The sequence below is a fragment of the Sebastes umbrosus genome, chromosome 20 (genome assembly GCF_015220745.1).
Source record: "Sebastes umbrosus isolate fSebUmb1 chromosome 20, fSebUmb1.pri, whole genome shotgun sequence".
Taxonomy (NCBI): domain Eukaryota; kingdom Metazoa; phylum Chordata; class Actinopteri; order Perciformes; family Sebastidae; genus Sebastes; species Sebastes umbrosus.
This window is the reverse complement of record NC_051288.1, coordinates 12,317,119-12,341,281: the sequence shown is the minus strand read 5'-3', so window position 1 is coordinate 12,341,281 and position 24,163 is coordinate 12,317,119. Positions and strand designations below refer to the sequence as shown.

The following is a 24,163-nucleotide window of genomic DNA, read 5'->3' as shown; positions in this document are numbered from 1 at the left end:
CTATTTTGGGTTTCTAGTACAACATGTTTACATGCTTTAATGTAAAAAAAAACACAATTTTTACTCATAGCAGCTGAACTGCAGGACCTCTTTTAACCCTCCGTCTGAAACGCTCTGTTTGAGCTCCGCCCCAGCCCCCTCTCGAAAAGCCCAGTCTGCTCTGATTGGTCAGCTGGCCCACTCTGTTGTGATTCGTAGGGCTGGGTATCATTTAAAGAATTATGATGCCAGTACCAATACCAGTACTTAAAGTGATACCGATACCAATAGAGTACTTCATTCAATACCTGGTCACAAAAAGGATCGATTGGAGGTTATCGTTTGACTGGAGAACTTTCAATACTACTTAGTACCATGTTGTTTTGGTCGATACCTTAAAGGTATCGAATGCCGATACCCAACCAAACCAAACTCTTTGGACTCCGCTCCAGCTCCGCTCCAGCTCCGCTCTAACTAGCTTTGTTTGAGGGCATGCCAAACTAGCCGCTAGGCAGATATCATGCAAATGTGTTACTTGGTGACATCACCACGTTACAGAGGAAAAGGCGTTTCAGGCAGTTCAGGAGCAATGTTTCTGTGGGGTAGAGTAACTCCCTTTGGTGTGGACTCTTTGTAACTTTGCAGACCTTTTCCATGCACAAAAAAATATATAAAGGAAAGTTAAAAAGCACAAAAGCATAATAGGTCCTCTTTAAAGAAGTAAACACCACCTAGATCACAAACTGAGATGTGTGCAAACTGTGTGGAGGAAGATATCGGATAAAAACAAGACTCTTTCAGTTATCCCACCAAAATTAGCATTTGGCGCTCCTCACTTTGATGACAAAGTGGTGCAACTATTCTCTACTCTAATATTTTCCTAGGGGTTTCTTGCCATCCCCTCCTTTTTATTTTTGTTGCAGCATCCCTCTGTTCGCCAAGCCCCTAGCTCGTGTTTGTTGTTTGATTTCCACGACAACACGAGGAACCAGATTAACGCATCGCTGAATTGGACGCTGACCCATAAAGGAGCCGCGCTCACTGCTGGAGGATCTCAGTTTCTCCACCACCCACAGAACAACACAGAAGTGTCTGTTTTTCTCCTCCAACAGATAAGAATTAGTGAGGTTTTCTTTTTGTGGCGCACTAGTGAGGCTTTGATGTGTTAATGAATTGAAAAATGGCCTTCAACAGTGTTCAGTTATCCCCGCTGAGCCTAATTTGGGTGAGGGGGGTGCGGCGGTGGTGGTGGGGGTGGCAGGTTGGGGGGGTGAAGGTGGGGTGTCGGTGTGTGTGTGTTCACAAGCACTTCAAAACAAACCCATAAACATTCCAGGATCCTTGGGCAGCTGCAGCTCTGAGCCGAAGTTAACTGCATACAGCATGTAGAAAACACACACGGGTACACATACAAACACCTATACTGGAGCCATTTTTGCTTATTTATTTTTCTCAGTCATTAACCTTGGATAACATTTTCATTCATGTTTTTTTTTATTTTTTATTTATCCCCAGTCAAATAAACTACTATTTCTGCCACTAATTCCCTCATTCTCTGGCTGTTGTTAAAGCCACCACTGCCGCTAACACATGCTAAATCATTTAAAGGTTCGATTCTGGAGCTTTCTTTACACTCTCCACACTTGAACGTATTCCTCTCCCGCTTCGGACTTTGTTGGCCGATCTTGTTGCACGGCGGCGAGTCGAGGAGTTGCCATAAGAGGTGTACCTTCGGTACTTCGGCCGGGGTAGAAAACGTGATCCATCGCTTTCATGTTCGGCTACAAGGTGTTAATGGACACAAGTGCTCACAGCTGTGTGTGTGTTTGAGACGCTTGATCATAATCACAGTCCTCTCCCCCCTCAGCCACTCACCGGAGCTGGTGTGTTCTTTGTCACACTCCCTTCAGGAGAAGTTGGACAGGCTATTTGGTCATTCACATGCACACAGATTGTCATCAATTTGGTGTATTTTTTCAGTTAAAACACGGACTATATCACTTTAAAAGTTTCACTCAGCATCCTACACATCTATATTTTTCTCCAAGGTCAAAGGTCAATCCCGATCTTGGCCTTGACCAGTTCATGACAGCACACCAAACCATCCTGCAGTGTCTCTACGCAAAACAATATGGATCCATACACGAAACATTATTTCATTAACTGCAGAATTCCAAACAAATTGGTTCGGCGTAATAACCAGATGGAATTGGGAAACAGTCTGGGAATGTGCTGCTCCCCCCTTTTTTTTCCAGGGTCTGCAACTCAGGGAAAACTGGGCCTCTTTCCCAACCTGGTGCCAGCGGCTTCCCCCTTCAGCGCGGATTGGAGGTTACATATCGTTCACTGCTCGCATATATTACTTGACAAGTCGTTCTCCTCCTCCTGCGAGAGAGTGTCATTAGCAGTCATTTTTGATCAGCTGCAAGGAGCTCATCTAACATTGTACAGATCATTGAGCTCTGTGGAACGGCAGAGCTGACCTTGGCTTCAGCAGTCAGCTAGAGGTGATGGGGACTTTAAAACTTTACCTTTTCCGACTCATGAAAGTACTTCTATTATATTTCTAACTGCCACTGTATTGCACACAAAGCTCATAAAAGGTCCCTCTGCCAGTCTGTCTTTACTTATTCCCCTTATTATTGTGTCTTTTTCTACTCTAAACATACGTTATTAGAGCATTTTTCTCAATCATACCAGAATAATTAATATCACCTTCTCCTGTGATGCCCTTATAATCCTTTCTTTACCATAACTGTTGACATTTTTGGTCAAACCGCTCCGCCGTTGTTTACCCCTCTCTAATTTATCTGCGGATAACTTTGAACTGTGGCTAAGCTCTGCAGCAGGGGTCTTTGAAGCCACGGCCAAGTCTTCAGGTCCCAGGTCTGACTCTGATTTAACCAGCAAAGAGGTCTGGATCAAACTCTGTTACACAAACAACAAGGGCAGGTTTCTCATTAGGCTTCTCAAATGCAAACCCCACATGTAGAGAAGGGAACGGAGTTTATGAATAATGTTGAATGCGGTCTAATGTGGAGGAATCAGTGGAAAAGACTGGTGAGGCGAAGAGACATTCAAGTGGAACTGGGAGGGCCTGCGAAGAGATATAACCTCACTTCACACGTCCCATATATTGCGCCTCGCCTCATTTAGAAGACAGCCAGCTCGAGCCCCGTTCCTTTATCTGATTCACTCTCGCTTTTAATAGATCTTAGGAGTCTTTACTCATCAGCGATTCATGAAATTAATGTCTCTCTTTCCAGTGATTAATAACTAATGGGCTGAGAGAAGCCGAATTCATTAATTATGAAATGGAGAAAATGAGCTCTGCAAATATCACTTTTGATTGATGAGTTCTGGAATAGCAGCCAAGCACACAGCCGCAGTGTAGATTATAAACCACTCGCTATTAATGCTGCCGTACTGGAAAATCTCTGCCAGCTCTCTTGTGATATACGTATGTTTTACTGCAATGCACACCCCATGTGAACATTTCATCTTAGACTCTATAAGGATAAATACTGTGAAGATACTTTAACTTTCACCTTTGCTGATGCGATCAAACCACTGACGACTTTCTTCTTTCTGCAGCGTGCAACTGCAACCTCCATGCCCGTCGCTGTAGATTCAACATGGAGCTGTACAAGCTGTCCGGAAGGAAGAGCGGAGGGGTCTGTATGAACTGCCGCCACAACACCGCCGGCCGCCACTGCCACTACTGCAAGGAGGGTTTCTACAGAGACATGGCCAGACAAATCACTCACCGACGAGCCTGCAAAGGTAACTTTATTTGTCTGTAATAGGTATTTTTCAAGGTGATATTTGTGAGATTTTCTGTGGTGCCAATTGCTGTACTGTTTTCTACACTTTACTTGTCAACCAAGCAGCAACTCCCATCGATTTTTTCCTTGCATTTTCTGTTGATTTTGAGCGTCTCTAGATGGCACTCATGTCTTGGTCTATTCATACTAGCGCTGTCGATTAGTCGACTAATCGGTCGTTTTGGTCTTAGTCGACTAAGATGTCTTTCGTCAATTAGACATGTTTTATGCTTTTTTTCATGCTGAATGACTTATTTCTAAGAAACTTCTGAGCACATCTCTGGTAAACACAAGATTTAAATGATACTTGTGTGTCATTTAGGGTGCTTCACAAGCCGTTTGGCTAGTCCGAATAAGAGTGAAATTGATACTTTTGGTTTGTTTTCTATTTAGTTTTGTTCAGTTTCACGGTGCACAAATTAAAGCAGACCAAATTAAAAAAAAATATTTGCTGAAGGGCGTGTCCGAAGGAGCAAATTTATCTTTTTCGTCTCAAGAGCTGCCACTTCTATGCAGGGAATCGCAGACATTGACATATTGCTGTCAAAGTGTTTTCACTGTGACTCGGCACTGGTCTACTGTGCGCACAAATCCCTTCTCCTCCAGTTTACCTTGAATGACTTTACAAATATCATTATTTTTGTGGACTTTATTTAGCATTCTGTTTGTTCTCTTCGGCCCAGATGTCAAGCAAACATCGGAGTTCTGCAGAAGTCTAGGACAGTCCTCTCCCTCTCATTTACCTGTGTCCATCTCAACAAATGCCCGCACAGGCAGCCTGTGTTTTGGTTCGCTTGGAAACGGTTCGAGATCATCTCTCGCAAGCAGTCTTGGACTGGTTTTGGTCCACACCAGAGAACGATTACTGCCCACACACCTGCCCAAATGAACCGCACCAGAGTTCAATTCCTAAATGACTAAATGTTGGCTTAAATCAACTAATCTATTAGTCGACAAAATCGTGTTAGTGTTAGTCGACTAAGAATGTCTTTAGTCAAGGACTGCCCTAATTCATACACGGTGCATTCATGCAGCACTCCTGCTGTCAGAAAACATAAAACATGAGCACTTTTCTGGGAAAGAATTACCAACCACTCTTATGTTTACAACAACTAATGGAAAAGCGTTCGCGAACAAGGATCACTTTTGTATTACATCAATCAGTAATAGAGTAGCGAAAATGAATATTTATTTATATGAAAATGTCACGGGTTATTACTTTAAGCTCAGTTTGACTTTTCATTTGGCAACACGGCTGCGCTAAATGTTTACAAAATGTTCAAACAAAAGCTGATTGAGACACTCTAACCCTGCTAATACTTGTGTAATCATGTTCTGATTGGAAACACACACAGTCATGGTACCTTTTAATAAAAAATATCAGCGTGTCTAACTTGCCATACCATAGCAGAGAGAAACGAATTGATACTATGCCCGAAGCTTTTCTGGCCGCCGCACCAAATGTTTCCCCCGTACCACACACCACATAATATTATCACTTGACCAAGGCATTTCTCATGGAAAAATGAGTTTTACCCCTTTTTTTATTATTTCACATTTGCAGTGAATATTTTTCTGCCTGATATTATGCTGGAAGCATTTCTCTCCTCCCACTGGACTCATTGCAAAAATAACAGCAGTTTCCTGTACTTGTTGCTCAGGAGAATATATTCAAATCAATAGCAGAGAGAGAGTGTTTTATATCCTGTTGATCCCGATGAAGGTAAAGAATCACTTCCAGAAAATAAGAAACAGCATCAGCGAGAGCTGCCAACGCTCATAGCCGTGAAGATCTTTCGGTTGAAAACCTCCCGCTGGCTTCCGCTCAGTTTTCCTTCTGCAGCCGACCCAAGCTGTAACCGAACACCAGGAGGTTTGAAATGGCACGATATCAGGCCGCACTTGCCCATGTTGGTTGCGGTGAGACGTCGAGCCATTCATCATCATATGATGGCAAAAACTTCACAGTGACTTGGTCACATACCTTAAAACTGAAGTCATTTGACCTGTTGCTGCACCAAAACACTGACAGAAAGAGATCTGCCTCAGTCCTGAGATGTGCGTCTCTGTGTGCAAATTCTTCCCTCATCTTCCATTTCCTGCAATACCTGGGAGTGTGATGCTCTCGCACACACACAAACCCCACCCCCCCCCCCCCCGACACTGCAATTTGTCCTTATCAAAGCCTCATGATCAGGTGGTAAACAGTTTATCTCCCTCCCTCACAAAGGCCCCAGATGTGACGGAAATGAAAGTTAACGTCTGCAAAAGCCTCCACTGAGCGTCTGGCTCCATGATTGATCAGAGCAATTCCGCAGCCTTCTAGGAGCCGTCATTTTCCTTCGCCTCAGCCCTTGCTCACTGATTTTCATCTCCATCTTCTCCCATCTCCCATGATTGTTTATAACCACCATCTCCTCTTCCTCCCCAACTTCTGATTTCTCTCTCCCCATGACTCACCACAAGCCTGTAAAAACCTTTTGTCTTTCTCTTTTACCGTGGCGTCCCTGGTTTTACTTTTCAGCTCTCTTCTCTATGTTTTATCTCCATGTGTCAGGGTCAAGATAGAGGTCAGAGGTGCGGTATGCCTGAAGGGGGGGGGGTCACGTCTGAAATGGAGTTGCAACAATAAAATACAGGTGTTTTCTAAAGGCGAGACGGGAGCGTGGAGGGCTCTGTCTGTTTCTAATGAGACCTGCTCTGGATGGGTGTCTTTACACAATCTGTGGAGTACTTGAGGAGGAGTAACCACCTCTCCCTCTTAACTCCATCACCACCACCGCCTACCTCCCACGTACACAGAGCTGCAGGACCCTCCAGTTGAAATGCCCAGCCAGGCACCAGCCTCTCCGCGACTCCTTTACAGTGTCACAAGCATTAAAACAGTCAGCAAAATGAAAGAAACACAGCGATCACCACATGGCCTGGCTGCAGTATACGAGCTCTTCAAAATACAAGGTTTTTATGTGAATCCAAGGCGTACAGCTGGTATCCGTTGACCACAAGGAACATTGATAAAAGGCATTAAAAATGAGGCCACGGTCGACGTGAAGCAGCGCCGGCCAACATAAACCACATCGGCCGTGTGTCTCAAATATCTTTCTGAAGCAGGACATGAGGATCTTTGCTGTCAGAAAACACAGTTACGCAACCTAATTCTAAGGGTAATTTTAGGTTAGTGATATAGTACCTGGCCTATCGCAGCATAAAAATGTGAATATTCTCAAACGTTAGTATCAAGTTTAGCCAGTACCTGTGACCTCAAGATTTGAATCTGTAATATCATTGAGAGGGTGGAGCTGTTCTATTGACAACGTCCATTTATCAGTCCTTCAACATAATGTTATTACTTTAAATGCTGAAATAATGTTAATATATCTTTAAAAAATTAGTTGTGCGCAATTTAATAATTTATGTATACAAATTACTTTAATGATTTAATGACAAAAAAAATGCACATATTTTAACGCTTATCTATTTTCACAATTAAATAGTCAGCTGAACATAACTGATTGATAAAAAACATATTTCCAAACAAGGGCACAAAGAATTTACCATGCACAGCATGCCGGATTATCGCAATGTCACGAAATCGCCTGAGAATCGCGGGATCACATATCACACGAAAATCCATCTTGTCAGGCTTCAAGTAATGCGTTTGTGTCCAGCAAGCCAGAGTACGGACAAATCAGTATCCTGTGATCCTACTGTCACCTATGGGCGTGGCGTAGGCGTGTGAGGCGACACGGAGAGGCGACTGTTCGTTCTAAACAACAATGGCGGCTCATGAAGAGCTTAGCGTAGCTCCAATAGCATCAGTTATATCAGAACTGGAGAGTATTTCTTCATTGAAAGAAGAGCAAAGAACTGTCTCCCGACTGGCTTCGGCAAGAGTTTGATTGACAGATGTTTTATCCAATCACCTGCCAAGTATTTTTTGAAAGTGCCTGCCCTTTTCCAAACACTTTCCAACGACAGCTTCTCATATGGTTCTGTGTAACAAACCATCTGGCGGGTCGGGTTAGCAAATAACACCACCCTCTCCAAATGTGGCAACTGCCAATAACTGCGGACAAAGAGCAGTCGTCCGCAAGTACTTCATGCCCACAGGCACGCACACATGCACAGAGCAACACGAATCAGTTAAACTGGGCCTGTCAGAGGACTACAAATCCCAACGCGGTGCCTGTCACGTCTGCAGCCGCAGAGGCTTGAAAAGTCATCAACCTCTGAGGACGTTTTTACTGCTTCTTAACTGGCCCAAGCCCCTGCACATAAAACTTCAGAAAAGCAGTTCAAGGAGGAGAGCTGGGGGTGGAGATTGACACCACCAGCCCTCCACCCCCATCCCCATCCTGCCTCTTACAGCCTGCTCAGATCTGGCAGTTGCTGGTTGTTTACTGAACTCCGATGTCTTAACAGCCTGTGATTGTTTAGAAGGGAAGTGAGAACATTACTCCCATCTTGTTCAGTGACTGAGTTGAGTCGATAGCTTGCGCTGTTTGGCGATCAGCCGGGAAACAACGGCCACATGTCTCGGCAGGCATGACAGACCGACTCCAGACTTGCATCAGACAGCTCAAATAACGGGGGGTTTATCCCACATGTGCTTTGGACAAATCATTTCACAGGAAAGAGAGGGGGGGCACAAACTCCAGGAATGACAGAAATTCTGAAATAGTCCGTGGACACTGAAGTAGTTGGTAACAGTGGCAGTAGCGCTGGCTGATGTGGGTGAGGATATAGGTTTACGTGGTTGGCACAGACCATCAGACACACATTAGGGAGACCCTTGTTGACTTGACTTCTGACATCCTGCCATATACAGATGTGTGTTCCCTTTAGATCAGTCAGGAACTCTGTACAAAGTGCCATCAAAGCTTTTTGAGTTCCCCAGTCGGGCCTGCGTGACTCAAATGGTGGGGATTTTGCACGGACGCTGAAGCATCAGATTTACGTCTCAGCTTCAAACGGAGCGCAGCCACTTTGACACCTGTGGACCGGTTGGCCTCGCCGGAAAAAAGGCGAACGTGTTTCTGAAGATCTGAGCCGCAGTTAATCCCTCCCCCCGCCTCGGCCGCCCAGACACACGCGATCACTCTTGGGTCAGTTTCAGCCATTTAAAACCCTCCCTTTTGCCCAGTCAACAGGTGGTAGGGGGGGTCCTCAGGCTCTCCTCTGTTGTAGCAGCCTCAAAAAATGTCCGACGCAAATAAACACATTCACAGTTCCGTCAAGTGGTGGGAAGAAACCGTGGCGTGTTAGCAGCTGCCTTCCTCTGGCAAGCGCTGTAACAAACTGTTAGGTTACAGGGTTTTTCCCCAAAGTGTAATTTTGGCCTTTCTTGTCTTTTCTTGATAAGCTTGGACAATTACAGCTATCGCGTTACAGTCGAGTCACTCTCAGTTTGCTTTAGTCATTTTGCACCAGCCTCCGCCTGTTTTTCAAAGACATTGAACATAAGGAGAAATGTTCACCTTGCATTTCATGGTTTGTTGTATTTCTGGCAACATGTCAGTAGATGAGACAGGAAAGGATAACTTGCTTTTGTTCTGGACAGAAAATGTCAAATTGGACGTGAAACCAATCATTCACACCCCTGAAGACTTCTCAAGAAGATGTAAAAGTCGTACATTTGTTTTGATATGTCACCGATTTGTTTGTCTGGCCGAATTGCTGTGAAATGTTAAGTATGCGTTTATTGCTCAAAGAACAAATGTCTGTTTATTTAGTGGAGTCGGAGTAGCCACAGTTTGGTTAGATTCACTGTTGTTTATGCTGTCGAGCACACCAGACGCTCTGTTTGGACTACACTGTGTCTCTCACTCTCTCTCCGATCCTCCACTTCACCTCTCCCTGTCATCATCTCTAACATCTTGTAAAGCTCTCTCAGAAGGCTTCGGACCAACGCGCCAGCTCTTGTATTTAACAGCTCTTTAAACCAAAAAAAAAAAGAAGCCTCACGTTGCTTAAGGGAGCTTGGATAAATTGCCTAGAACCAGCAAAAGTCATAAAAGCCACGCCAAAGCGAGGTGACCGGAGCATTGCTTATTGCTGTTGGCGTTTGCTGGGCATCGAGTGAACTTTCGGGAAGTGATGAAGCAGCAGAGCGCGTGTCACCAGGCGGGCACCGAGCAGAGAGGAGAGAGAAGGGCACAGTGTGTCTTTCTGCTTCTCCTGACTACACTGTTCAGGGAATCCTGAGCACAGAAGCAGACGGGAAAAGGCTGCCTCACATCTTAAAGTCCTGAGCCAAACATTCAGCCCTAATGCAGATCTGTTTTCTGTTGGCAAACAACAGAAGAACACAAGATTTAACCCAGAACCCTGCAGAGACTCTGCCATATTCATATAGGAATACGCTGCTGTCTTATGTGTGTCATTTTGTGCAACTTGTTTAATGAATCAACATTTTCTCTCTCCCTTCTTTCTCATATCACAACCCTCCCTCCCCCCTTCACACCTGTCCCCGACCCCCACCTCCAGCCTGTGACTGCCACCCCGTGGGTGCAGCCGGCAAAACGTGCAACCAGACGACAGGCCAGTGCCCCTGCAAGGACGGCGTCACCGGCATCACCTGCAACCGCTGCGCCAAAGGCTACCAGCAGAGCCGCTCCCCCGTAGCCCCATGCATCAGTGAGTGACACTGATGCACACACAACTATACCAGTCACTGCAGGACACTGTCTTCAGCTTGGTTAACCCTTTAAAACAGTGTTTGCATGATCCTGTTTTAAATAGTTCTAAAATAATAACTATAATAGTTATGAGCATTCATTATTTTTGCTGTGGAAAGCCAAGGCGTCTGTCTTTACATATAAGTCAATAAACCATAATAATTGACAAAAGTATTGAAAATGCGTCATAAATTAAAAGAAATACAAAAATCTGACATGTTTTTTCATAAAATGTTGCTAAATAAACATGCAAAACATGTTGATCCAAAAGATTTCTAAATTTAGAAACATGAACAAACAAAGATGCTCATTTTGGATGGCAGAACAAGCACAAAGGCGTTTTGATATTTTTGTTGCATTCCACACGTTGCATAGTTCAAATAACCTATGGACTATTAAAAAATGTTTTGTTCATGTTTCTAAATTTAGAAATCTTTTGGATCAATGTTTTTATTTAGTAACATTTTATTTAAAAAAAAATTTATTTATTACACTATTTCAATACTTTTTCCAGTTATAATGGTTTATTGACTTATAAAACCTTTTAGCTTAGGTTGTACAGATTTAAAGGATATGAAGAATTTGAAGATACTCCAAGAAATGACATCACAATAAGCAAAAAACACCAATGTAGGCACTGGCGGACCATTTCTATTGCAGACTTCAAAGAGTTAATCATCTTGGCAGTGAGTCACTGCGTAAAACTGCAAAACAGCTCCATCGTGAAGAACATGATATAACAAAAGGCCCAATGCATAGTTCCAGAAGAGTAGTGAAGTACGCCAAAAGCAGCGCAACCAATGAGACTTCAGAGCATAATTGAAAGCACACGTCCCTGTAGCCTAAAGTCATTCTGTCCTTCTGACAGGCACACCCAACCCGCTCTTTGCTGCACTGCATATATGCAGCACTGTACATGTGTTCTGTGGGTTTGCATGGCCACTGAAAATGCAATGATAATTTCATAGAGAACAGCCCAAAACATGTGTGCAAACAAGGGCCCAGATGTAAAGTCAGGCTAAACTGAAACGTGATCTTAGTGGAGAGCTGGTGTGGGAACTCAAGACTCGGTTATTGTTGCTGTCAACGATGTGCAGTATAGTGTGTGTGTGTGTGTGTACTCTAGTTGCTGCAGCTTGCATGTCGACTACATCAGGTTTTTTAATTTCCTGTGACAAACGTGTATGTGTGCGTGCGGGTCATGAAATTCACAAGCGGCCTCGGCACATGCAGGCATGCGTAATAGAGGGCAACCTTCCACCACCACTGTGTGCCAGGCGGTGCGGGCACACACACACACACACTCACACACACACACTCACAAGGCAACCTCCACCAAAAGCCTCCACCGTGCCGCCCAGTGCCGTACCGAGCTCCGCCACACTGTGCCACATGGTGCCGCGTTCGTTTCCCTCACATGCAGCTCCAGTAGCAGATGGCGGATGGGCGAGAAGGAGAAAACAACTGTGGTCACGGATGGCAGAAGCCACCGCTGAACCGTCACCAGTGAGAACACGACGAATTGTGTATGTGCGTTTTAAGTACACGCGCGCGTTTGGATCCATTACGAATACTGACAACCGTGTGTGTCACAATATGGCCTCATGGTGGGCATCGAAACCTCCTATTGAGACCCCAAGACAGGCGACAAGCCCATTAAGCAGCCAATTAGTATGATGGCAGCAACCCTCATCTGAATGATCCTTTCATCATCTGTCTGTCTTCACAAAGATGTGGCCATGAGGGCACACAGACCCAAAGTGGCTTCAAGCAGCTGCGCCTGCCTTCACAAAGCTCCATGCCCTTGTTTGTTTATGTTGGCGGGGTGTCCATAATTTCAGAGAGACAACTGCTGCTTTTGCCTCAAAACAGCTTTCCAACAAACCCCCTCACCCACTCCTCTACCTCCCGCCAACACACTCCCACTCGCTCGGTTCAAAACCCTCAACCTCCAAATCCAATCAAAAGCAGATCCTCTGGGTGGATGCTAAGCCGGCGTTCCAGTAACTCTGTTTACGGTAAAAGGCGGAGGGCCCGTTGTTAGCATTAGCATTTGTATTGGAAAGTTGCATACGATTAAAAGAGAAGTCCTGGAGGAATTCCACGAGGCACTTTTTAGAGTAGCCAGCGGGCACGGCGAGGGAGGGCTGCATCTGTCTCAAGACGATCCAACAAAACATTGCCCCCTTTGCCATCTGTCCGTCTGTCTATGCATGCCTGCATGGAGATTACACAGCAGCGTTAACCCAGCATCTGTTAGGGGAGGACGAGACTAATCTACCTTTTCCATTTTAATGCCTCAAAGAATCAACTTCTCTCTCTTAGATGTAGCGAGTGTGCCGACTTTGAACGGATTGACTTCTCCAAACTGGATTACTGGGCGAATTTGCGGTGCACACGGAGTTTGGATCAACTTAAATTTGGTCCTCTGACCTCTTATTATTTCATCCACTTATACTGTCTCAGGATCTTTTCAACATATTCCTTAAAAACGACAGTGAAACCACCACATTAGTCCGTGGAATGCGTGGTTTATTTGAGCCTGTCTTCCCTCTCACCGCCAATAAGTATCCCTGTCAGTCTGTCAGTGTTTATCTAGCATGTCTGTCTGCACTGCCCCATGTGTTTTCATGTGTATAGTTGACATACGTCACAATCCAAACCCTGGTATTTTCTCTTATTGGCCTCAGTGAGCAAACACACTTTCTCCTCATTACTAAGCTTTCCCCTCGTTATTTTGTTGTGGGTTTATTATTAATATATTCACATACCAACTCTTTGGAATAATGAATTCAGACATGCTTCATTTCTTTGACCACACATGCACTTAGCAGGAACACAGCCAAATCACTTTACTATACTTTTAAAGGCACAGATTTACATTCAACCAGCGAAATAACTTTGTATTTCTTGTTTCAGAAATCCCAGTGGTCAACCCCACAGCTGTGGTGAGCAGCACAGAGGAACCAGCAGGTTAGTACTCGCTCTCTCCGCACCTCGCCCATAAGCACCAGCGCTTTACGAGAGGAACAAAAACATATTTTTTAATATTTCTGGACTTGAGTTTTTAAGGTGTGGAATAAATATTAATGAAGGGTGGGTCCCCTCTCTTTTGAAGTTCGACGAAGAGAAACGAGCGCGCCGGGACCTGCTGAATTTTTCCATTGTCTTAAAAAACCTGTGTCCTTGGCACGGTTTCCCCCCCGACCACTAACCTCAAGTTAGTGGAGCCTCGCTGTGCTCGCAATATAGCTGCAGCTTGAAGCCAAGGCCAGCAGATAGGCAGCAGAGGTGATTAGTTAAAGTTTAGCTGGGAGATATAGCGGCAGGGAGAGTTTTGAGGCGTGAAAAGTGTTGGCAAGCGGCTGGGGGGAAATTTGTTCAGTCTCTCCTTCTAACTGTCCAATTTACGCTGCGGTCAATTACCCTGCCCTTATTTTTCATTCTGCAGCTGTTTGATTCGAACAGCGGTGTTGATTTGGAAATGTTGATTCATTAGAGGGTTTATAACATATATCATCACTCAGGCTGCGGATCGCACCCCCCACTTTGCCACTGATACTTCACTGCGCCATTCAAAGCATATCATTTTATTGTTTTTTCTTCTACAAATTATATATTTTGTCAGAAAACTCTCTGCTAATTACACTTTTGACTTATGGACGTCTTACATTTCAAAAACAGTCTGAGAGTATGAGTTATGAGGGTTAGAGATGTATTTAATGTATGTGATGGATACTGACTTCAGGAAAATGTTGAAGCTGAAAGCCAAACACAGTCAGTGAACATTACATACAGTAACTATGGAAAAACCTCCCGTTAAATCAAATGGTTTAGAATGAATGCATCGGTTTATATTAAAGGAATAGTTTGACATTCTGGGGAATTACACTTATTTGCATTCTTGCCAAGAGTTAGATGAGAAGATTTATACCACTCTCATTTTTTTGTGGTAGATATTGCATACTACTACTGCATTCACTGCTATAATATTTTGTCTCCTCTTTATTGTCAATGAAAATAAAGAGAGATTTTGGTACAGTTTTTATTTTTTAAACTACATTTTAGTCTCTCCTTTTTTCGTCAACAATATTGCATGTTGATATTGTCACAGTTAGTGTTTAATGACGTCGGTTCAGTCTCGTCGTCGTCTAGTCTTAGTCATGGAAAAAAAAAAATTGTTGATGGACATATGTTTAGTTATAGTTTTTGTTAACAAAATTAACATTGGTACAGATTAAACAAAAGCAATATAACAGATCATCGTTGCCAGATGGGAAATATTATCATACCAGAGGCTTAAAATTATCGTATTTTGAGGGAAATTGTTGTACACAATTATTGTACACAAGTCATAACCACAAGAACAAATAGTTCCAGTGTAAATGTGTAACTTTACAAATAGCATATTTAAACAACTTTTTGACGCGCCTACAAGTCTATCCACATTGTTTTTTTGTTTTTTTTAAAGCAAACTGACGTAGCCGTGATGCCTGGAAGTTATGTGTCATTTGTCCATCAGTCTGGCAATTTTTTTAATATTACAAAATTATATTATAAGACAGGAGGGAGAGAGAACGACAGCCGTGCTTGTGAGTCACGTTCATCAACATCATACCCTACACCAAGCAAGATTGGGTGGAAAGAGGTCACGTTAGAGGAGATGCATAAACACAGACATAGGATCGATATCACAAATTATTATACATTATGGCACTTTCTGAATTATTGATCATAGAGAGGGTAAAATTATTGTAGAAATACGATAATTATCGTACATCTGTAACAGATATTTGTTACCATTGGACACAGCCAGGCTAGTTGCTAAGCTAGGCGGCCGCTGGCTCCAGCTGCATATTTACCACACAGACAGGAAAGCAGTATTTATCATCTCCTCCAACTCTGAAATAATCGATCTAAATATGAATTTTAAGGTCAATATACAGTATATAGTAGCTATATGTAGCTTCTTTTTTCATTTGCGACTTCTCTCATTCTGTTTCCTCTCATTACTCGGGCTTTGAGCCTATTAGAAAAACAAAAAAATGCACAGTCCAGCCCTTTCTTGTGTTTACTACTTCCCTGGGAAAATGTTACGGGGTCTCAGAACACAAGAGTCGTTGATCGCCAATTCACCTCAGGCTCTACCGAACACACCAGAGCATTTCACCCCTCCTAAACTACCATAGAGCCAGCTTCAACATCACAAACCCAAGGCCCCCAAAAAGTTTTTGTGTAAGGGGGCGGTAGGTGCAATTTGTCCTTGTCACGGCACAGTGAGAGGGGCTCGAGGGAACGAGGGCATCGAGAGCCCCGGAGCCAATTGTGAGTGTTTTTTCAGTGGACCCGGCCTTCTGGGTCAGCGGGCGATTCACCGAGAGCTTTTCCAGGTGAACGGGCTCTTCATGGGAAAACACACACACTGTCTCCCAGCCAGCGTTTCACCACTGATACCTTTAGGCCAGCCACTGTATACCGCACACACACAATGGCACTAATGAAATCCATGCACATCTCCCACAAATGCATGCCTGTCACAGTTGCATGCACACTTCCATGATAATGATCTGCACATGAAACCACACGCTCACTCATAATGAAAAAGACCTTAAGCAAGCTATGATATTTAACATCAGTTATTTAAAGTACGTACACACACACACACACACACACACACACACACACACAAATCCATCCACACGTACACCTCCTCACCCGTCCACATCTACACCTCCGCTCGTCGTTTTTTTAAAGTCGCCCTGTCTGGAGGTTATTGGAAGCTGCCATCTGCTCTCTCTTTCTCCCTTTCCTTCCTTGTCTCTCCTCTCGCTGGCTAATAAAATCTCCAGCGCTCTGATATACAGCCAAGCCTTCTGGACGTTTTTATGGGCTCCTCGGTCCCCCGTTTCTTTCTCCTTCTTCCATTGCTCCATCCATCCTTCCCCGAAAAAATGAACGACGCAACACCCCTACTCTCATGCAACCCCAGAAAGCGTAATTTCTCTTTCTCACGGACGTTTTCTAATTGGGGCATTTCACGTCCAGCTATTTTAATTTGGTTTGCTTTGGGAAGCAACATGACCAAATGGTTTTCCTGTTGAAGGCAATGAGAGGCCTGACCGCAGATACCAGTCCAGTTACCACCAACATGTGGTTTTTCAGTTTCATGCCCTGACAAGCGAGCAGCGTGGTCAGCTTTTCGTGTCCCCTCACTAAAACTAAAACTAAAAATATGACCCTCTTGGCGTTCTACACATTTTCACTCCATAATATTTTTTCTGAAATGTGTATCCTTCTCATATTTTTGTAATTGAAATAAGTGGATCCAAAATTCCAAGCTTCATAAAATCCAGTGGCGTCCAGTCAAGTACAGTAGAGCCTCAGTAATGATCAACAGTGTCTATTTCTTTCTTGTCGCAGCTCCTGTAGCGGTAGTTACCATGAGCACAATTCAAAAACACAACGCAATGCTATAAATCTTATCAAGGGGTTCTTGATATTGATTTCTAACATGAGTACTTTCATCTGTTTTTTTGAACATTCATTTTAATTTAGCGTGTCTTCTTTTGTTCTTCGTTCCCTCTGCTCATGGAAAACGTATTTAGTGATCACAGAGAAGCAAAGCTTTTAATGTTGAGACGACAAAATAAATATTTCAGGATAGCAAGAAACAAACCACGGGAAATAATTACATGCATGTGCTTTATCTGACTTAACTTATCTCCAACTTTCTCGGGTCATTGAAAGTGTTTTAAATTCAACTATTATTGTAAATTATTATTCAGGTTGAAAGTAAACTTTGGGCCATAGAGAGAAGAGATGTGAGGCTGCGGCCAGAGCACTTCTTTCTCCTAACAAGACTTTGTTTTGTTGCATTTTTGATTAGTTTCATTTCAATTTACAACATTAACCACATGTTTAAAACTGTTTAAAACTGCGGGAAAAAATACTTTTCCCTCGAAATGTAATCTGAGTATGCGGTGGACGACCTCCGCGTCTGAAAAGTGAAGCCAATGCAGAAGTGCCTTAAACTTTCATTCTTTCTAATAGCCAGCAGGGGGCGACTCCTCTGGTTGCAAAAGAAGACCGATTGTATAGAAGTCTATGAGAAAATGACCCTACTTCTCACTTGATTTATTACCTCAGTAAACATTGTAAACATGAGTTTATGGTCTCAATCTCTAGTTTCAAGTCTTCTTCAATACAGCATGAGTCACGGTGACTATGTCCACTTCTTATATACAGTTTATGATGGTAATGTAATTTAGTAGGAGACAGGGTTGGACAGAGAGGTAGCTGCTTCAAGTCCTAGACTGAGTAATTCCAGTCTAGTTTCCATATTTGTGTAACTGGAGATAGATACATGACAACTAAACCAAACCATGGCTGGTTTTAGAGTCAGTCATGAAGAGATTAGTCCCTCAACCAAGTTTCATTTTCAATTTATTTTAGCTGTCACAATCGTAATTATAACACCTCATCACTCCACCTATGAGTGGTCAGTGGAGGTCATCTGTCCAATGTGTGGTCTCAGTCGTCACGCTGGCAGCCGAGGTCTATTCACATCCATCCAACCATGACTCGCTTCCACTACGCTCTGTCTTTCCTCAAGACCCCCGAAAACATGTCAGACTGAACACTTTCACTACTCTGGTATGCTTCAACTCGCGTCCCGGCACCGGCTGCTGCAGCGGTTTGATGTGTGATTTGTCAGAAGTTGTATTTTAGCACACAAAACCAAACCAAGCTCGACGTTATCCAACCTGCTCCAGTTTCTCTCAGAGCCTTTGGCCCCTTGTCAGTGAATATATATTGTTTTGAGGTGTGAATATGAGCGTACTCGCCACAAGGTTATAAAAAGTACAAATATAATCCAAAAAAGTAGATGTAGCTTTATATATTCGTTGAGTTCTAACAACCTTGGCCTGCGTGCATGTCCAGAAACAAGCACATAGTCATTTATTTTGATGCCTTTGAGTGTTTTTATTGGTGGTTTCACAGCACATAACAGTTTACAGTGTTTTGTCACACTAACTTTGCATTACAGATGTGCTGGTGCTGCTACAAAAGCACCACATAATGCACTATGAAACGGCATGTCCTAAAACTCAGCCTTTATGACAGCGATTCAAATTTCAAGTGTGTAAGTGTCCCATTATGTGTGTAATGTGGGTGTCAGTAAGTATTGTAAAGTTACAGCCTTGCGTTACAGGAGTGAGTGATGGTTGTCTCTGTTTTTTGTTTTTAAAGCAGACTGTGAGTCCTATTGTAAGCCAGTGAAGGGCAACCTGAAGATCAACATGAAGAAATATTGCAAAAAGGATTATGGTAAGAGAGTAGAATTAAAGGACGGGTCCATTATTGTTGTTTCTTTGAGGTTTTTATATCATTCTGTAGCTTCACAGTGGTGTTCCTTATATATTCAAATGCAAACATTACATTTTTTTTATGTATGTTTTAGCGTCAAAATGCTATTTTTCCCAAGCCCTTCTAAAACCTTTTTCCCACGTGACCTGACAGACGTTTCTGCATGATGGCGCTGCTACAATACAATGTACAGTATATATACATCCTTATAGTCAGTGTATTAACACTACATACAGTAACTTAGATGGCGGTCGGCACACTCCCAGTTTGGAGAAGAAGACAGGAGTACCGGCGCAGAAGTTAAGCAATGTACTGCTGTGGACGCCACGTTAGTTTGGATCTGAAAGTCGCACAATAACACAACCAAACAAATCAATCGATGCAGCGGTAGACCAGCAAATCCAGTGTCCTGCGAGGTAAAATTATGTTTTTGTGAATGGAGTCTGGTCCGGTGGCTTTGAAGACCGCGCTATAACTGCTTCAGTTCTTTGTCGGAAATGGCTGTCTGTCTTTACCTCGCCATCAGAAAGCCTTTTCCGACTGGGAACTGAAGCCGTTACATCGCTCTCTTCAAAGCCACCAGACTACATTCACAAAAGCAGTAATTTTACCTCGCAGAACGTGGGAGTATACATACAACCCCACTTCAAAATATCCGAACTTACCCTAAACTTAGCACAGACAACTTTGACTCAGCTAGTGCTAGAATTCACATTATTCATAATTGATTAGCTTCGATTAGCTAACTTTGTTAACCTACATAACTGCTTTTTGCAACGGCTAAGTTGGCGTTTCCATTTGAAAAAAAACGGTACAGAACGCAGACGGATCCGCCCTTTTAATTATCAACCATAATCAATAACTGTACAGTGTTGGGAGTATTGACCTGAGTGTATTTATTTATGTCCTCAGCGGTGCAAGTGAATGTGCTGGACATGGAGACGATGGGGGACTGGGCCAAGTTCTCCGTTAATCTGGTGTCCGTGTACAAGAGCCGCGGCGAGCCCCTGAAGCGAGGCGACAACATCCTGTGGGTGCACATGAAGGACCTGGCCTGCAAATGTCCCAAGATCCAGATGAGCAAGCGATTCTTGGTGATGGGCGGCGACGGCGGGATGAGCACGGGTACGGGTCCGGGGGTCGGGCCCGGGGGCGGAGCCACCAGTCCCGGGGCGGAGCGCGTGGGCCTAATGGCCGATAAGAACAGCCTGGTGATCCAGTGGAGGGACGTTTGGACGAGACGCCTGAGGAAGTTCCAGCGCAAAGAGAAGAAGGGGAAGTGCAGCAAAGCGTGATGGGAAAGCAGCCCTACCTCTCCCCGTCATCGCCCACCTTCATGAACCCTTACCCAGTGACCTCCCCCATGTCCTCCACCCATCACGGGAACACTGCACATTAGAAAGACTGCATGTACCCTACCTGTTTTAAGGACCACGTTTTGTGTATATTGTATAATTATTTTCCTTTTTATTTTTCAAGGTTTGTCTTTGTTGTCTTTTTTTTTTGTCCAACTGGTTTGCCTTAAAAAGGGACCATTAAAAAGGGTATGAAGTGTAGACAAAAGCAGACGCCATTCCCTCCCTCGACGACGACGACAGCGGAAACGTCCACTCGTCCCCGACTACGACCCTTCAGTCTCTCCTTCCTGTCAACACTGACTGTCTCCTGCCACTTTGTTTGACATATTCCACCCTTCACACACTCCTCTGAGGATTTTATCCAACAGTGTTTGTCACTGACTGATTTCAGCAACCAGACAAGCTACACATCCCTCAGCTTGGCCTCTCCTCACGTTTCATTGTCGAAACAACTCGGATCAGCTGACAACCTCTCAACATTTGCTGTTAAAATGTTCATAAAAAATGGGCCTACTTGCTTTAGGTCTCTGCAGTAACTTCTACAGACTGAAACTCTTGTTCCGTGAGGAACCAAGGGCTCCCTTTGCAGGGACGTTTTCCACAGCAAACCTCAGTCTAACCACCACTGCTGCTGCCACCAGACAGTCCTCACACAACAAACTGCTCTTATATCTGCAACTATTTGATGCCACTGCTCATAGTAGAGTTTATATTCTCCGTGTGGCTACTTTTATCTCATCCATCCCAGCATATCCTTATTTGAGATATATCCTTTTGTTTCATTTTAAGCAGAACAAACCCTGTTAGCATGTGTGAGTCACATTCCAGGCCTCCGGGGCTGCGCCTCTTCACCACTAGTCCCTTCTCATGAGCGGTTTATAAAGTCATGCTTCACCATCATGACTCATTGCTTGTCACTTTTTTCTGGAAGAAAGATTAAGCGGTGTGGACAAAATGGCTGGAATTACACAACAATACCAATATTTCCAAGGAGACTTTTGCTTTATGGATAATGTCTTCCGCTGGCCTTCCAGATGTTGCCGTGTGGCCAATGTCATTTGTTTGTATTTAAATGTCTGAACATTTTCCTGATGTGTCCAGCGACCGGCAGGCTTTTTGTTTGCCGAAATAAGAGATTTGAAACGAGCGTTCCTTTTCATGCAGTAAAAAAAAGAAAAAAAAGTCGGATAAACAACATAATCGTGTATTTTCTCTAGTGTATTTCGACAAAATGAATGAGGCTGGAAAGTTTTTAGTGCTCACTGATTGTATTATGACATGAGAGGATCATATTTCATTCCTCATGTGCTTTGTCATGTTTGCATGTTTGTGGTTTTTGCTGGTCCATCAAAACCTTGCAGTGAGCAGTGAAGAACTAAACTAAAATGAGCATCGAGATCCAAAGGAAAAACTTCCCAAGTCATCTTCCCCCCACTTGCCTACCCTATAACACGGTCCCTGTCATCCTTTGCCAAATAAGCATAGTCGGTTTTTAAATTCAATTAAGAGACTATGGAAGTCAAGACCGACGAAAACCACAGAGAGACCCGTCTGGTTGCTCTCAAGCTTTTTATCTGCCTTTTGCTGTTATTTCATTTTGTAAAGCACATTACAATTTATTTAAATAGAGTACAAGATAAACACACAGTTTTGAGGGGCACATCAAGCCAGCGTAGCGGCGAGTGTGCGGACAGGCATGTCATGCTAGCGAGTGGTTACGCTCCTCTGGCTGCGGCGGCATGTTTGGTTTGTCATTCTTCCAAAAGTGTCTCTCCTCTGCTCTCGTCTCTGTGTCAGCCTCCACCCCTCCCCAAAACTCCCTCTTTTTTTTTTTACCCCACTTTTGCATGTTGTGTATTCAGTGTCTTAGATAAGTGACAGCACAAGACGAGGCTGCCAAAACTCCTCAGTGGCGTACTGTGCTGCACTACTGTAGCTCTTGTTTCCACGTCTTTTCCGAGAATGTATGTCAAACTGTGAAGAACACACTCACACAGGTGTACGGTCTGATTGTAAGTGTTTATGAAATATAACGTCACCAAGCTTAAGAATGTGGACGCCATGACAGTTGATGCTATTATAAAACTCTGAAGGATGTTGTTCATGCTTATCTGTCTGTCTCATAATGACATTTTTGATTATCTTAATCCAAAAAACAAACCCGTAACCAAAATGAGTTATCACCGTAGACCGTATATAAAGATGGACGACATGACAGCTCCCCAAAAGTGAAGCCAAAACATCTCGATCGCCCCCTGGTGGCTGGCTGCAGTATAGGTCCGCCCCCTCCATGTTTGCGGATGGGAAATGGGCCAAACTATAAAGTCAAAATATACATCAAATACATTTTTCCCAAAGATGAATTCTGTCATTTTAGGTAGTTCTTATCACGCTGATGTATGTTCAAGTGTTAATTTTTCTGCTAAGTTTGATTTTAATTAGTTATTTGGTGCTATAAAAAGGGGGTGAGATGTCGTGTTTGACAGTTATGATTGACAGCTACTCTGAGTGAAGTAGTCACGGAGCCAGACTAACTTTCGTAAGTCTGTGAAACAGAACATGTGTCAAATTGATCATACATGTAGTTAAAGAGATATTATGGTTAGTTGTTGTGTCTTTCTAGCCAAACGGCTACCGTGGTGCTAACGTAGCAGCTAGATGGCTAAATCTAACAAGTTGTGGCCGTGCTCGGCTTGAGGTTCGGGCAGGTGTGTGTGGCGGGACCTCGATACCGTGGCTCCAACACCCCGGTCACTACTGCTCAGACTCTGGCTCCAAATGACATCAAAATATCAAGATAGCAGCTCCTGTATCCGGGATATTTTGGCTTCACTTTTGTATGGTCACGTCTAGAAGGTAACCCACAGTTTGGGAAACTGGTTAACAATAGTCAATATTTCAGATTAGGCGATTGAGGCTAAACGTCTGACGTCTATCACAACGTGTCATCATGAAGGAAGCTTGATGCTAATGGCAGCAGCCTACTCACTTCGGTTGCCGAAGTGCCTCTGCTATTTCACATCAGCTTTTTTCTTTGTCCCTTGAGGAAACATAAAAATGTCTGGGGTGTCATTGCCATAGCTCCACAAATCTTTCCTCCATTTCACAATTCCACCTCACAGCACCAACATCGTTCCTCTTTCGCTTCGACATTGTTTACAGTTGAACACGTCGTGGAGGGCAAAACAAAATCGAATATGCTAAACTTTCTATTGGGACGTTGTGAGGCGTCCCAGACGCGACGTCGGTTGTCGTCTACTATGACACACTACACAAGATTGATTGTCGCGCACGATACTCATTGTCATTTCCGATCCGAGCAGACACCCTACGACGGCCATGTCGGGCTGTAATCAGGCTGATATTGTGTAGTCTGAACCAGCCATAAGGTTAGGTATTGACCTTGAAGTTTTCGCAATTTGCGGGTTACCTTCTAGACACATGTCTGGTGGAGACGCGTCATCCATCTATATTATATATACAGTCTATGGTTATCACCCACTGTGATTTCTGGTGTGTGACAAAAGAGCAAAGAAGGACAAAACATTTTTGCCAGGGCACAATTCCCACCGTTGGAATTTCACAAAAATGCAGAACCAAACGGTCACTTCTTTGTGCGTTAGCTGTCCGCAGTGGCCCCGTCAGACAGGTGGTGTTACAGTAGCACCAGTCTCCTCGCCCCCGGTATGTGAGTACGCCGTGACACATTATGATTGATGATCAAATTACGTGCCAGTGAGGCCTCTCTGGCGCTCAACTCCTTAAGCGCCCAACACACTTGTGGAGAGAAACTGCGGCGTCCTTGAATCTGGACTTTCTTTCACGTAGAATCACACGAAATCCTCCTCCGTTTTCCTTTTTCTCAAGTGCCCACCCCGAGTGTCGGACTAAAAGATAAGTAAAAGTGAGCCAGATGTTGTTCGTGGGGTGGAAGCGTAGTCTTGTGAAAGCTATTTAG

General features: G+C 43.8%; 1 protein-coding gene across 2 annotated transcripts in view; it reads left to right on the top strand.

Annotated features, from left to right (window-relative positions):
- ntn2 (netrin 2) overlaps positions 1-21,429 on the top strand; it is a 43,949-nt gene extending 22,520 nt beyond the window's left edge. Inside the window, exons 3-7 of one of the 2 annotated variants that reach the window (XM_037755861.1) lie at positions 3,574-3,762; positions 10,290-10,439; positions 13,400-13,453; positions 18,734-18,808; positions 19,760-21,429. In XM_037755861.1, the coding sequence (XP_037611789.1) occupies positions 3,574-3,762; positions 10,290-10,439; positions 13,400-13,453; positions 18,734-18,808; positions 19,760-20,142 (851 nt within the window). In that variant the 3' untranslated portion in view covers positions 20,143-21,429. Of the gene's footprint in view, positions 1-3,573; positions 3,763-10,289; positions 10,440-13,399; positions 13,454-18,730; positions 18,809-19,759 lie in introns of both variants that reach the window. The other variant, XM_037755859.1, reaches the window with a different exon arrangement.
- Positions 21,430-24,163: the final 2,734 nt, after the last annotated feature.